Below are 14,174 nucleotides of genomic sequence, written 5' to 3'. Positions count from 1 at the left end.
CCGCGAGTTAAGAAGCTAGCAGACAAGTTGAAGCTTCCACCAAAATTAAAGGTACATCCGTGTTTCATGTAAGTATACTCAAGCCATTTCAAGTAGATGAGGAGGATCCTGATTGAGGACCATCATAATGGGCACCTCTTGGGGAAGATGTTGATTGCATCATGGTGGATTGAATCAGACAAAAACGACATTGCTTGTTAAAGCGAGAGTATTTGATCCGATGGGAGGATCTATCTGGACAGTGATGCAAATTAAGAATTTGCATAAGCTCCTTGGTAGTTCAAGAAGCAAATTGATGTCTTCCATGCCGAAGTTGCAATGAGGATGTCCCTAGATAAGATGGGGGAGAAAGTCATGATATAGAGGTTTTTCATACGATAGACCAGTAATCATCTAAAAAGACATAGCGAGCTTTAAAGTCCTAGGGTTTATTGTACATTCTAGAATATTCCAAAGGGTGAGCAATATGGGAAATGTGTACTATTCTAAATAGTTCCTGTAATTAATGTGATTAGTTGGTAGATAAAGAAATAGAACTTTTATTGTTAAATTAAAATGAGATTTATGATTGTGATTAAATGAGTTCTTATATATATAGGGATCTCCTTTTTCTCATTTATATATCTCAAAATTAATATATAAAAAATTCAGAATTCTTTCTAAAGAGTTTCTCTATGCTGATTTGAGAAGAAGTTCCTAACATCACACTGGTAAGAAAACCCTCGATTAACCGGCCCGTGGCTCGAGCCCAAATTTAACATTTAGCCTCAGTCGTCAGAATCTTCCCGGTGGATGTCATTTTCTGTCCTTGTTTTCACTCACCAAAGAAAGATCCATGCTTCTTTAGAATCTTGGGCAAAGTCCCCCAACTGATTCTTCTCTGCGAAAGGGGAACCTTAATTGATCAGAAGGCAGACACCCAAGTTCTTGGTTTCAGAAAATGCCTCCCTCACTTTCATACAGACTCACAAACTCAGTGACAGCATCAAGATTCAACTTCCCCAGACACAACATCAATCACCCTCGCAATACCGCCGCCAATCTCCCCATTCTCTTCAACCCCGACAAAACCCCACTTCACAATCCCACTCCATCGTTGACCAAAAACCCAATCTTTACTTCAAAAACCCAGAAACTTACTTCAGTCCCCAACTGCGCAGACCCTAGCGAGTCTCTGCATCTTTCACAACCTTCAGGAACTCAAGAACAGACCCAGAAGAAGAGCTTTTGGGGAGCTGTCAGCTTGATCGTGGGGACGGCAGTGGGACCAGGAATGCTGGGCCTCCCTGCGCTCACCATCAAATCAGGTCCTTTCCCTTCAACCATTGCCATTCTCTTGGCATGGGTTTATGTTGTGTCCTCCATAGTACTTGTTGCAGAGCTCACTTTTGCAGCCATGGAGGAAGATGGGGTTGGGGAGGTGAGCTTCACTGGCCTTGCTACTAAGGCCTTGGGGAACGGATTTGGGGCTCTTGTGGCCATTGTGTATGCTTCTCTGAGCTTTTCTCTGTTGGTGGCATGTGTTTCTGGGATTGGTTCCATTGTCTCACAGTGGTTCCCATGTGTGGATGTTGCACTGGCCTTTGGGTTGTTTCCTTTGGCTGTTGGGGTTGTCATCAGGTTCTTCCCCTTTTATGCAATAGATGCTGCAAATAGGCTCTTGTGCTTTGTTATGCTTATATCTATAAGTGCACTAGTGGGGATTGGTTTGTCTGTGGCTAGGAGTAATGTGGTTGCTTCCTTTTCTCATGCCTCTTGGAGCGTGTCATCAATTTTGCCAGCCATACCAGTCATGGTACTGACGCTGGGGTTCCATGTGATCACCCCTTTCATTTGCAAGATTGCTGGAAATTCGGTGCACGATGCTAGGAAAGCTATTCTAATTGGTGGGTTCATTCCATTAATTATGGTTTTTTCATGGAATTTGATTGTTCTGGGGCTTTCTGGGACTAATCCTGGAGCTTCACCTGGAGATCCCATATCCCTTTTACTCTCTGTCAAGTCCTCCGCTCTAGCAGCGGTTCAAGGTTTCGCCTTTTCTGCTCTTGCTACTAGCCTGATAGGCTATGCTGTAAGTTTCCCAAAACAGCTCGTTGATACCTTAGACTTGATTTTCCAGAAGAACAACGGAGGGAAAAATTCGAGTCCTGCTCCGATGATCTGTGATGGAAATGGAGCTGGCAGAGTTGGTTCTCTAGGTTATTTGAGGTTGGATTGTGTTGGTCATCCTGGAATCATCTTATTTAGTAGATTACAACATTCATCAGCTCCAGAAAATTATGCAACATCGAGCAAAAGGGCATTTGATTCCATTGAAGTTCTTGTAGTGCCAGTGGTACTTGGTGCTTCGGTTCTTATAGCGTCCTTCTTTCGCTCAACTTTTTCTAGAGCACTCGATTTTGCTGGGGTATATGCTAACTGTTTCCTATTTGGCATCCTTCCTCCATTGATGGCATACATTCAGCAATCCAGGAAGAAGCTCAGGTACAGCCCCAAATCTCAAGCTAGTTCCACTTTCATCTATATTTAATGGTTTTCATGGATCCAATTGTTATCTTTAGGTGCGAAACATGGTTCACCCAGCACATTCATTTTCTGCATTGCAACCTCTGTTTTGAGTAGTTACCAATGTTGCTGATCTCATCCTTTGGAAAAGCTACAAGTACGACGGATAATTAGATGTATATATTTGGTTGGAGGTAAACATCAAGGATGTTCAAAAATATTCTCTGTAGTCTAACTAATGAAAATGGCAGTGCACTAAGTTAGCCGAGAGTCTTATTGGCGGGCTCTTTAGAGGTTGGCAGATGGAGACCAATAAATCACTAGTTCTGTATGTTGCTTGGACATTGCTGGACCGATTGATTAATCTGGTTATACTTTCAGTTTTTTCAAATCAATAAAATAATGAGATGGACATTAGTGAGAGCTGCCAAGTTGCAGAGATGAAAATTTTTGTGTATTTCTGATTAAAGCGCAAGACAAAACTCTTTAACGAGCTCCTGATTGAGTCATAATCTCTCATATCTCTCTGCATATGCATCATGAGGCAACAGGAAGATTCTACTGACATTCTGTATCTAAAGAATATGATTCTCAATATGTTTTGCTTGTATAGTAATTTACTCATATCCAGATTATATGGGAACTGCTTCATCCTTTCCAAGCAAGTTTATGGGTGGTGAAGGTATATGATTATTAATATGGTTTGGTTCTTCTTTGTTGAACTTGGTTTGAACCAATGATGTATACATAAACATTCTTGGAGAAGTATACAAAATGCTTTCAACAAAAGAATGTGCCTCTCACTTCTCACCACTGTACATGTCATCATGCTATCCTTTTACAGATGGACAAATTATATCTGAAAACAAGCTTTGCATTTTGCAGGCCAGAGATTCTACCAGGAGGAAATGTTACTCTTCTGTTACTCTTTAGTGTTGCTGTTGCTTTAGGAATTTGGCATTAAGCACATCTAGTAATGACGAATGAGCACCTTAAAACAAGTCAAGGCTCGCATTGCCTATTTCTGGTACATTTTCTTTTGCGGTTCAGATCTCTTGAGAGGATCATTGTTGCTTTCTTTTGGCTAGATAGGAACTGCACGAGGGAGATGTATGTGCATTTTTAGTTCAATTGGTCAACATTGTGGACCCCTTAATTTAGTCAGATAATTTGAATGGGAATAATCATCTCTTGACTCCTGGTCATTGACTTACAAATTTTCTTGATTCTATAAGAAAACTAGTTGGAGCTTTTGGTTAAAATTATAAATTTGGACTTTCACATTTGGATGAATCATAAAGATGTAGTAGGTACTTGATCCAAAAGAGTATATATAAATAATGCTAGAGAACAAACTGAATGTGAAGTTTCATGGAAAATGGCTGGCAAATAAAATTGATTTTGTAAACTAGTACCTCAGAGCATTTGCTAAGTAACAAAGTAAGGCCGATCAAGCTATTTCTAATTCAGTATGTTGAAGAAATGGTCCGAGTCTGAAGATAGGACACTCCCTAATGCGACTCTGATTATATATGTCGATCGCATCAAGGGAAATAAGAACTGAGATGAGATACTTGTCTCCTTCGAGACGCCGAGCATCTCATCTTCATCTCTTAGCCTTTGCTGAAGTGCCCTTGAATCTCTCCAGAGAAAGACTTGACACTGTAATGGAAGATCATGAGGCATTGAGGCCGGAAAATGGGAGGCTGGATTCATCTCAGTGTATTGTTCTTCTGTACTCATAAGTTACCCTTTGCTGTTGTATGCACCAGCACAAATGTAAGTATCGCAGGCAATGGATAACACTTCTGAGGAACTAGATCAGAGCTTAGTGATCTGTTGGCAAAGAGTAGCAGAAATTTTTTGTACAAGAAAAATAAAAAAAGTCGAGAGGCCTTTTATTTTTTACCTTTTGACTGAATGAGATGGTATTTTTTCCAAAAATCCGTGCCGTCCTTAGTTATGTCGATAGTCACGGGTAACGACCCTTCCGATAGTGCAGCAGCAGGGACCCACCACTGCAGCCGGGATCCTCGAAGACGGGATCAAAATCGGCACGCAAGTGCGGATCTGCGCGTCGTCCCACCCTGCCAGGTTTGTCATTTCAATTTCCTTATGTAAATGGAAGACATTTATAGTTGGATGACAATGAAATGTCCCCATCATGCTACTAATGTTCCTAACTGCGCATCACCTATTTCTGGTAGATTTTCTTTTGCTGTTTAGATCTCTTGAGAGAATTATTGTTGCCTTCTTTTGGCCAGATAGGAACTGCGTGAAGGAGAAGTATGTACAGATCTTTGAATGGAATTAACCATGTATTGACTTCTGGTCATTGACTTATGAATTTTCATGATTCTGTGAGAAAACTAGTTATGGAGCCTTAAGATTGTAACTTTGGAACTAGTAATGGAGCTTTTGGTTAAAAATATAACTTTGGACTTTCACACTCAGATGAAACATTAAGATATAGTAGGTACTTGATCTAACTATGTATTGACTTCTGGTCATTGACTTATGAATTTGCATGATTCTATAAGAAAACTAGTTATGGAGCTTTTGGCTAAAATTGTAACTTTGGAACTAGTTATGGAGCTTTCGGTTAAAATTATAACTTTGACTCTCACATTCAGATGAATCTTTAAAATAGTATATATAGAGAGAGAGCTATATGCTGCTAGAAAGCAAACTGAATGTGAAGTTTCATCAAAAATGGCAAATGAATATAATTGATTTTGTAAACGAGTACCCTCAGAGGATTTGTTAAGTAACAAAATATAAGGCCAGTCAAGCTATTTCTAATCAAGTAAGTTGAAGAAATGGTCCCAGTCTCAGGATGGGACACTGCCTAATGCGACTCCAAGTATATATGTCGATTGAGATAAGAACTGAGATGAGATACTTGTCTCCTTCTAGATGCCAAGCATCTCATCTTCGTCTTTTAGCCTCGCTGACGCGCGGTTGAATCTCTCCAGAAAAAAGCCTTGACACGGTAATGGGAGATCATCGGTCATTGAGGCCGGAAAATGGAAGGCTGGATTCATCTCAGTGTTTTGGTCTTCTGTACTTGGAAGTTACCCTCTGCTGTTGTATGAACCAGTGCTAATGTAGGTGTAGCAAGCAATGGATCTAGATCAGAGCTTGGTGCTATGTTGGCAAAGAGTTGCAGACAAGAGAAACAAAAAGATTCGTGCTGTCCCTGGTTATGCTGATCATCACGGGTCACGAGCCTTCCGTTAGGGCGGTGGTAGGGCCCGCCACTGCAGCCGGGATCCTAGAAGACGGGCTCGAACTCAGCACGCAAGCGTGTCATCCCCGCACTGACCCGCCGGACTTGTCTTTTCGGTTTTCCCTAATTTGAATGGACGACATTTATAGTTGGCAGAGGACGAAATGTCCCCATCATGCTTGCTAATGTTCCTAACTGCGGCAGCACTGTTAGCAAAGATTTAGGAATCAATCAGGCGGGGAAGGGTCCACGAGGTGATGGATCATAAATTGTTATCATTATTCGCAGGGGGCATCTGGATAAAGATCTGTCCATTTCTTGGGGGGGCACCAAAAAGAAAAATACCCCAAAAAATATCTGAAGATATTTTTAATAGAATTGGAAAATCAAAATGGGTAAAATAGTTTTTTTTTTTTTTCTAAAATTAGAAGGAGGAGGACATGAGATTAAAGGATAGGCTCGAGTGCGGAGGTCCCCCACTAAGAAATTACTAATTAGCCCATCAATCCTTTTCATCTTGAAAAGCGACGGCCCAACCGCACGGCGCTCTCCGAGCCTTGTGCCTTGCGGCTTCAGCCCACACGAGTGGTGGTGACGTTTTCATATTATCCTTGTCAACTTATCTAGAAGAGTTTTGAACTTGTCCCTACCGAAAAGCGCGTTCGTTTCGAGTAAAAAATTTATACTCTCCGGGAAAACCCTGTTTTCAGAAAAATGGTTTCCCCCTCCCTTAGGGAATTCATTTTCTTCTAACTTTAGATACGCATGCTCTCTTTTATCGTAAATTGATCTTCCGCTGACTGATCATTTTTAGCGAACCAAACGCGTGAAAGTTCAGAAAATTCAATTCATTAGAGAATTTTTGTGAGATTTCGCGGGACCACTGCCAATTATTTTGAAAATTTAGGTTGTTAGATGAAATGTGGTTTATTATCATTCTAATACTCCTCCTCAGGTTTAGTTTGGTCTTTTTATATAGTACTACATGTGAACATATTTAATTAGAGAGGCAAATAAAGTTTAGTAATATTTGAACTTAGGACTTCCAACTCTAATATCATATAGAATTTTGTAGGATCATTGCCAAACGTTCTTAAAACTTAAGCTATTATATGAAGAAGTGGTTTATTATTATTTTAACAAATTCTTCCACTCAAGGAAACCCGCCTTAAGGTTAATATCACTAAAAATCCCAAATCGGTACGCTCATATCGTATTTACCCCCAAACTGATTTTCGCATAACAAAAAATCCCAAATCAATACACCTGTGATCAAGCATAATTTAAGGTAAATGTGTCATGTGTGTTGATTTGGGAATTTTTGGTGATATTGATAAATCATTCATGTTTTTTGTTTTGTTTTGCTTTTTTGTCCATGCAGTAAGGAAAAATCCGATGCGTCCTTACGCGGGCTAATGATCTTGTCTGAACCCCACACGTCTTTCCTCTTATTCTTACTTCTTGTTACCTTTTTCTAGCATAAAGCCCCACACGTCTATTTAACTGTCTATTCCTTTTTCTTAAACGGGTGATCTACCATATGAATAAATAAAAAAACATTATTTAGGACACGCGGGTTCTTAGAATAATTCCAAGAGCTCTCTTTCGATTTCTTTCTTCTTTTCTTTTCTTTCTAATCGAGTATCGTCTCTATCGAATTATCTTCCTCACAGATTTAATCAATTCTGAAAACGACGTTTCCCATCCGGTTCGACCTCGATCCAAATTAAACAAAAAATTTAAGTCGGGACGCAATTTTGTCGTCGTGGTTCTCTCTTTGCTCGATAAGAAAGAGTCTTGCAAAAGACCGTCCCCGGATTCTATCCTTAACGAACAAATTAATACTTTAGTTGGAGGTTTTTTCAGACAGAACATTTTCTATCTGTTTCCGGGAAATTTCAAGGAAGTTTCACTCTTGCCATGAAAAGTCGCGGGCGAATCCTTGAATGTCCTTTCATTCTCTCTTTTATTTGTTTATTCATTTTTGCTACTTTTGCGCTCACTTGCTGAGCCGTGAACCATTTTGTAAGATTAATGAATCTAAGTTTGAGAGTGCGTTACAAACGTGAAAAATAAATAATTTAGAAAGTATTTTTAAAAAATATACATTTGTATCATTTACAAAAATAAATGGATGAAATATATCATCATAATTTTATGAAAATATTTAGACATAAATTATTGTCAATAATATTTTTATCGACCGATTAATTAAAATGATACAAATAAGAATTTTTTAAACAAAAAATACCATTTTTTAATATTTGTTTACAAATCATTTAATTTTTCCGAAACAATCAAAGTCTAAGGATGAGCCATTAGTATTAGTTGAAATGAATAAATTTTCATGCATAGGAGTCTTTTGAAATGACCGGATGCATACGACCCATCTTGTCATGATTTGAAACCAATTCACTCTCTTATGGATGTGTATCTTCAAGCATAAGTATCTTTATCTTTGGAGAGATTACGCGTATTGCCAATAGTCGCAGTCTAATAAATATCGAATAATTTAAAGCTTATCGAACTCGTTATAAGGTTAACCGTATCATCAAGCTTAATAATGCATTAATAATATATAATATTTATCTTCCTCAGGGCGAAGGACGTCCTTTGGGAACTTTACATGTCCCTTTCGGATCAATTGAATGGTTCGAATGCGATTGCTCACCTAGAGAATAATGCACAGTTTGAATGAAAAAGTGATGTGGATTTGAAAAAAAAAGAGGATGCATTGCATAGCTTTTGGATCACCTCATCAGCCTATGTGATAGAACATATAGGCTGAGGTGACACTCAAGAATCGTGCGTGACACTCATCAAAGCATCTCTCTTTTGGTAATATCAAAGGAAGATTGCTAATGCCTATTTTTCTTTTTTAATAATTATTAGCTTATTTCAATGTTGAAAATCTATTTGGTTTTACTTGATTTATAGTAATAAATGTCACGTTTTAACTGTATAATTTGTATACGTGACGGCTTTTTGAGGTGTTTGACAGACTCCCCACAGCTACTGTAGGTCACAACTATTTTTTTTTTCGCACTGCCTCTCCTGGTTTTAACGTGGGTGGGGCTTTAAAATATAATTCATTAACAAACATACAAATTGCGGTGCTTTCGCAGCACTTTTGTAATTCAAACGAAACCATGCCAAACAGAAATATTGTAGTGAAGGTGATACGACCATAAACTGTTTGACAAACGTCTTATAAAAGAGGAATTGCTCGTATTCACAACCGAGAACTATTTATTAAAAAAAGTCGAGCCTAATGCGTGTCTTGACAAGAAGTGATCGATGGGTCGATTCAGGTCTTGTAGGGTCCTAAAATCAGGCCTAATTTGTTACTAGATCTCGTCATTTAGCTCTATGTAAAAAAAAAAAAAAAAAATCCAGTCGAGCTAGACCACCGCAGACTCAATCATTAGATTAGACTTTGTAACTAGAGAAGCTTGTTCTACCCATTTAGAAGTGTCCTTGTGATGAGGCATGCAATTTGAGTAGACTTGTGGACCCATGATCAAGTTTACTTGACATATCATTTTATAAATAAATGTGTGTAAAGAAATCTTGATGCCCTCTCTATCTCCTTCGAGGAGATTGGAAGAATCATCAACGAACAGGTCTTCTAAATGCTAGAGGATACGCCATATTTTGGATTTCTTCAAATAATATATGATCTTCTTTAATGTTGGTGGTGAAGGTGTCACGGGAAGGTAACGACAAGGGAAAGAGATGACACAAGGTTGAGGTAAGCTGTGAACGACGACAAATGATTTTTGTTAGTTGCGTATGTATTCCCATAGTATTTGCAATTAGCATCAATTTATTAATTAAATTACGGTTGCTTGACATCGCTCACTATCGATCGCCAATCGAAACATTCCCTTAAGATATCTTGCATCGCTTAAATTTTTGGGTTGAACATTCTAACACGGTATCAAAACCATGTAATGCCTTAGTTCATTTTATGTGTACAACCTTGTCTAATCGTCAAATTCCACATGTTATTCTTAATCCGGCTTGTAGGCAAGAGGGAGTGTTAGGATATCTTGCTTAATTTGCTTTTAGGATTTATATCTTCTTTATATACATAGATCTTCCTTCACCTGTTAACTCAAGTTTTTGGATTGGAGATTCCTACCACTTTCCAATTTGTAACAAGATTTGCATTTCAACATATCCCATCTCCTAACATTCGATCACTCTCCCTTTCATTCGGTCTCGTTTCGCATCACAGCGTCCCGTCAAACATAAAGCAATGTAACTCGAAGATCAAATCAAACTAAAGAATGAAGAATAACCATCCCAATGAACATGATTAGACGATGTGTGTGCGCTAATCTTTCGCCATCATGGGGCAAGAAAAAAATTTGCTTTTGCTTATCCAATGCAAGCTCGTACGTAATTAGTACGTGGGGGTGGCTTGCGAGGGTGGCCTTAGCTCCCCTTATTTTCATGCAGCAAATCTGGGTCTCTTGCCGCTCGAGATAAGCAAGGAGATGGAATATGCCGTTTCGATTGCTTCTTCGCCTTGCTTGACCCGAAGAATTTGCTAAATTTTCTCATGATAAAAAACCCGATCAAGAAGAACCGGTTTTCCCCTAATGTGTCAGCATCGCATTAATCAAAACTCGATTTCATTTTCGATACGCTTCTGCCCTTTGTTACATCCCTTTCTCGCCTCGAGCCTGAATTTCTTAGAATAGGAGCGCTTGCATCATCCTACGTAATATAAATGAACCTACACTGGCTGCATTTATAACCAAAAAAAGAAAAGAAAAGAAAAAAGCTAATGAAATAGTTAAGAAGAACGTTTCCAGACCGAAAACTAGATCGATCCTGACTTGGGTATTCCTAGATCTCGCTCGAGATCCAGGCTCGAAAAGTGCTAAATTGCAAGTCTTAAAGTCTTTAGTGTAAATCAGAAAAAAAAAAATTGTGATGCGTGGTATATCTAACCTTCTACACCCAGCTAGCTGCATATGATTCAAGAAAATAATAATAAGACCAAGACCCAAGATTCATTCTTTGATTATTTCAGATTTGTATAGTAATAATAACAAGAGGTGGCATCTAATACGGCACAAGATCAGGGAATAACTCGTGGTCTTGATGACTCGTGGATTCATTTTATCAATCAGGTCTGCCGATGATTACAGTGCGCATAGCACTGGTGCGCACTGATCAAATCATACCTAGTCTTAATTCGATGCTAATCCGACGTTGAATTAGTAGGGATTAATGATGATCAATGCAAGAATATTCTGTACACACCTGCAGCAGCTATTTCCACCTTCGCAGCAGCTGTAAACAAACGATGTGAAGATAAGAACAGTTGACATTTATCGGTGCGAACTGTTTTTCTTTTTCTCTTTTTCGTTTTGCAGTCTATCTGTCAGTGAGAAAGAGAATCTGAAGAATGTTCAGAAATTCATCATCAATCTGTACAACAACAGCTACACATAACAATCAACTCATGGCCTAACTAGATTCCTACGAAACAAAGAAGACAGCTGGATCTATTTGTGAAATTGAATCGTATGTATATGCGGGTGATGAAGCCAGCTGGTGGCGCTACGTGCTATTCCCAGAGGAAGTCGGAGAAGTTCCCGGCTTCATGCTTGGAGATGGCGGAGGAGGATGTCTCGGCGTTTGCGTCAGTGCTCAGCCCGGTGTCCTGCGAGTGGCTGACCATGGACTTGTTGTTCGACATCGCGAACTGCTCTCCCTTGATCAGCGTCTGCTCCAGGCCCCGCGTCTCGTGTTGGCTCGCCGCCATCCCTCGGATGATCGCCTGAGTATTGTCGCTGCCTCCATAGCCGAATCCCAAGAAGAAGTCCGGATTATCTATGCCATCATACGGCGAGATGGGGAACGACAATTGCCCGGAGAACATGGAGCTGAAGGCCGAGCTACTTGGGTCTGTTTGGTAGTTGGTATTGCTTGGGTTGAACCTGTGGAACCCATTCATTTCGTCCCCGTAATTTCCTTCAGCCGATCTTGGTGCAGACGCGCTTGTCATGCCTGGGAAATCATTCTCACTTTTCGGGAAGCTTGAGATTGGCCTCGCGAAATAAGAGTCATCCATGAGAGGAGGAAGCGAAGGAGAAGGAGAAGGATTCGGCAGCTCGTCATCACCGGAAGGATCGATCGGAAACAGGCCCGGAATCAGACCGCTCTCGTTCTTCTTGATCCCAGTGCTCTTGTGGAAAATCCTCGACACCACCCACTCATCCTGCGCGAAGAACGTGTCATAAAGTTAAGATTTTTTCTGGGCTCGAATCAAGATCAGCACTTTGCACCATAAAAGAAACAGCAGATACAAGAATCAAAATGGTTCATTTTACAAGCTCTTGGGGTGAGCAAAAGCCACGAGAACCAATTCTGAATGTCTTCCTTCGCCTTTTTAACAAAAAACTATCATACCCCGAAAGCATCTAATAATAATTCCAACAAAAAAAAAGTTTAGAGGAATCGAAAAAGGCGAAAAAGGGGCGAGATCGATCGAAAGAGATGACGAGTCATGAATAAAGAGCGCGCACCTTTGAGACCTTTGGGAGATTGTAGTAAGAGAATTTGCCCTCGAGGCGGTACTCGTGCATGACCCAGTTAGTCTTCTCCCCCTTCGGAGCCCTTCCCTTGTAGAAGACGAGGGTCTTCTTCATCCCGACCAGGTTGCTCTTCCCTCGGAAAATCTCCTTGTCCTTGCCCGTGGCCTTCCAGTAGCCGGACTCCGTAGCCCGGTTCGTCCTCATCCCCGTCGGGTACTTCCGGTCCTTCTGGTTGAAGAAGTACCGCTCCTTCTCCCCCATATGCGCTTTCTCTGCAAGGAACGCGGGTTCGAAACAGGCAGCGCGTAAGGAAAAGCCGGAGCACGCACTCGTTTGATCTTTCGTTCACCCGAGCCAAGAAAAGGAAAAGAGAGATTGGAGGTGGTGGTGAGGGACTTACTAGGCAAATCCCAGGGTTCGGACTTGTTCAGATCAGCCTCACCAATGGCGCAGGAGTTGAAATTGGGGTTGAGGACTTTCTTGGTGAGGTAGTGAGTGATGATCTCTTCGTCCGTGGGGTGGAACCTGAAGCCCGGAGGCAGTTCTACGATTTCGTCTTCCATGGCAGCTGAAAGCTCACGAACTCTCGAAGGGTTTGGCAGCACCAGAGAGAGAGAGAGAGAGAGAGAGAGAGAACCCAATAAAGAAAACTACAAGATCGAAGAGAGTACAGTGGAGAAGAAGATTGCGAGGGGAGAGGGAGAGAGGAGGAGAATAAATGGATGGAACGAAGTTAAAAATGTGAAAGGAGGCTGGAGAGGGTGCATAAATAGAGGGGCGAAGCTGCTTCGGCGACAGCCCACGTTCCTTGAAGATCCGTGGCCTGCAAGGCATCTTCTTTACGAAGCCTGTGTATTTCCCTTTTTCTTTATTTTTTGGCGAATTTCTAATTTTTTTTATTCGACTAATTGCCATCCAATCTCCCCACTCATTCTATCAACCTAAACCTATCTCGTGTCGAAAACATAATAATAATAATAATAAAAAAGAGTAGGGTCTCTAGACCGAGCCGATCGCACGTTCAATCAACAGTAAAATCACGGGTGAAATCTGGGCAAAAGACAGCTTATCCTTCGAGATAACACGATCGATTGTACGTTTGCATTAATTACGGGATAAAGGGTACTGAATAGTCTGATGTCTCTTGTCTATCCATCTCTAATGGTTTGAAAACGGTACCAAATTGAACTTTTGGCACAAAAAGAAATGGTTAAAAAAGCAGGTTCCTTCGCGGAAATGGACCCACCCCTTTCGCACTGCTTTTGACATCAAAGCCGGCCCTTTTTATTTTATTATTTTGTCTAGATTGAATTTAATTATTAGATGACAAGTCCGTTTTCGATTTCCTTTTTTTTTTATCCCTTCTCGGGCCACGCACCGCCATCCAATCACCTGCGACGAAAAATTTAACCCGAGCCAGATGATTCCATTCCCAATCCACGTTTCCCAAGGCGCAGTTAAATTCCGACCGGGTCTCTGTTCAAACCCAAGCGAAAACGCGTCAACCGTCAACGCCCAACCGGATTTCCGACCGCCGGCTGGGCTTTGACCGGAGCTTGCGGGCGCGGCTTGGCAGGCGCGCCGCGCGAGGGGAAATTGTCTGAAAGGGGGGAGAATCAGTAGTTTATGTGTGCTTGAGTTGAAGGACGGGATTATCTGGAAAGGAAAAGATTTTATTTAGTGGTTGTATCATGTGGACCGAACGTAACGCGTGGAGTTAGGAAAATACAAATGCAGTTCGACCGTAAAGTAGCGTGTGCTATCTACGAATTCAATTTCGGTGCGTGGAAAGCCCGGCTCAAGATGCCGAATATGCTCACACCATGTTCCGTTTTTACTTTGTTTTGATTGTCGTGGGAAATCCAACTCAAAAGGACACGGAATTT

General features: G+C 40.8%; 2 protein-coding genes across 6 annotated transcripts; one reads left to right on the top strand and one right to left on the bottom strand.

Annotated features, from left to right (window-relative positions):
• Positions 1–821: 821 nt before the first annotated feature.
• LOC104425243 (tyrosine-specific transport protein) lies at positions 822–4,840 on the top strand. 5 transcript variants are annotated; one of them, XR_005547872.1, is made up of 3 exons: positions 822–2,484; positions 3,391–3,532; positions 4,508–4,840. XR_005547872.1 is itself a non-coding variant. In XM_039305657.1 (2 exons), the coding sequence occupies exons 1-2, from the start codon at positions 941–943 to the stop codon at positions 3,467–3,469; spliced, it is 1,623 nt and encodes a 540-aa protein (XP_039161591.1). In that variant the 5' UTR covers positions 822–940; the 3' UTR covers positions 3,470–4,840. The 5 variants fall into 5 exon arrangements, 2 of the variants coding, with proteins under 2 accessions (XP_039161591.1, XP_039161592.1); XR_005547873.1 differs by having other exon boundaries at positions 4,503–4,840; XR_005547874.1 differs by adding an exon at positions 2,562–2,699 and having other exon boundaries at positions 3,391–4,840.
• Positions 4,841–11,148: 6,308 nt separating this feature from the next.
• On the bottom strand, positions 11,149–13,027 carry LOC104425242 (NAC domain-containing protein 92). The gene is made up of 3 exons (XM_010037879.3): positions 12,689–13,027; positions 12,280–12,560; positions 11,149–11,972 (listed from the first exon to the last, which is right to left on the bottom strand). The coding sequence occupies exons 1-3, from the start codon at positions 12,849–12,851 to the stop codon at positions 11,319–11,321; spliced, it is 1,098 nt and encodes a 365-aa protein (XP_010036181.2). The 5' UTR covers positions 12,852–13,027; the 3' UTR covers positions 11,149–11,318.
• Positions 13,028–14,174: the final 1,147 nt, after the last annotated feature.

Source organism: Eucalyptus grandis, chromosome 11 (assembly GCF_016545825.1).
Source record: "Eucalyptus grandis isolate ANBG69807.140 chromosome 11, ASM1654582v1, whole genome shotgun sequence".
NCBI lineage: Eukaryota > Viridiplantae > Streptophyta > Magnoliopsida > Myrtales > Myrtaceae > Eucalyptus > Eucalyptus grandis.
The sequence above is the reverse complement of the archived record's forward strand: the minus strand, read 5'-3'. Positions and strand labels throughout refer to the sequence as shown.

What these genes read in the sequence shown, in the direction of transcription:
- LOC104425243 (XM_039305657.1), top strand. Translation starts at nt 941, where the DNA reads ATGCCTCCCTCACTTTCATACAGACTCACAAACTCAGTGACAGCATCA. An exon ending in CAATCCAGGAAGAAGCTCAG is followed by an intron (nt 2,485 to 3,390) that starts GTACAGCCCCAA and finishes TGCATTTTGCAG; the next exon opens with GCCAGAGATTCTACCAGGAG.
- LOC104425242 (XM_010037879.3), bottom strand. Translation starts at nt 12,851, where the DNA reads ATGGAAGACGAAATCGTAGAACTGCCTCCGGGCTTCAGGTTCCACCCC. An exon ending in CGAACCCTGGGATTTGCCTA is followed by an intron (nt 12,561 to 12,688) that starts GTAAGTCCCTCA and finishes CGTTCCTTGCAG; the next exon opens with AGAAAGCGCATATGGGGGAG. An exon ending in ATCTCCCAAAGGTCTCAAAG is followed by an intron (nt 11,973 to 12,279) that starts GTGCGCGCTCTT and finishes TTCTTCGCGCAG; the next exon opens with GATGAGTGGGTGGTGTCGAG.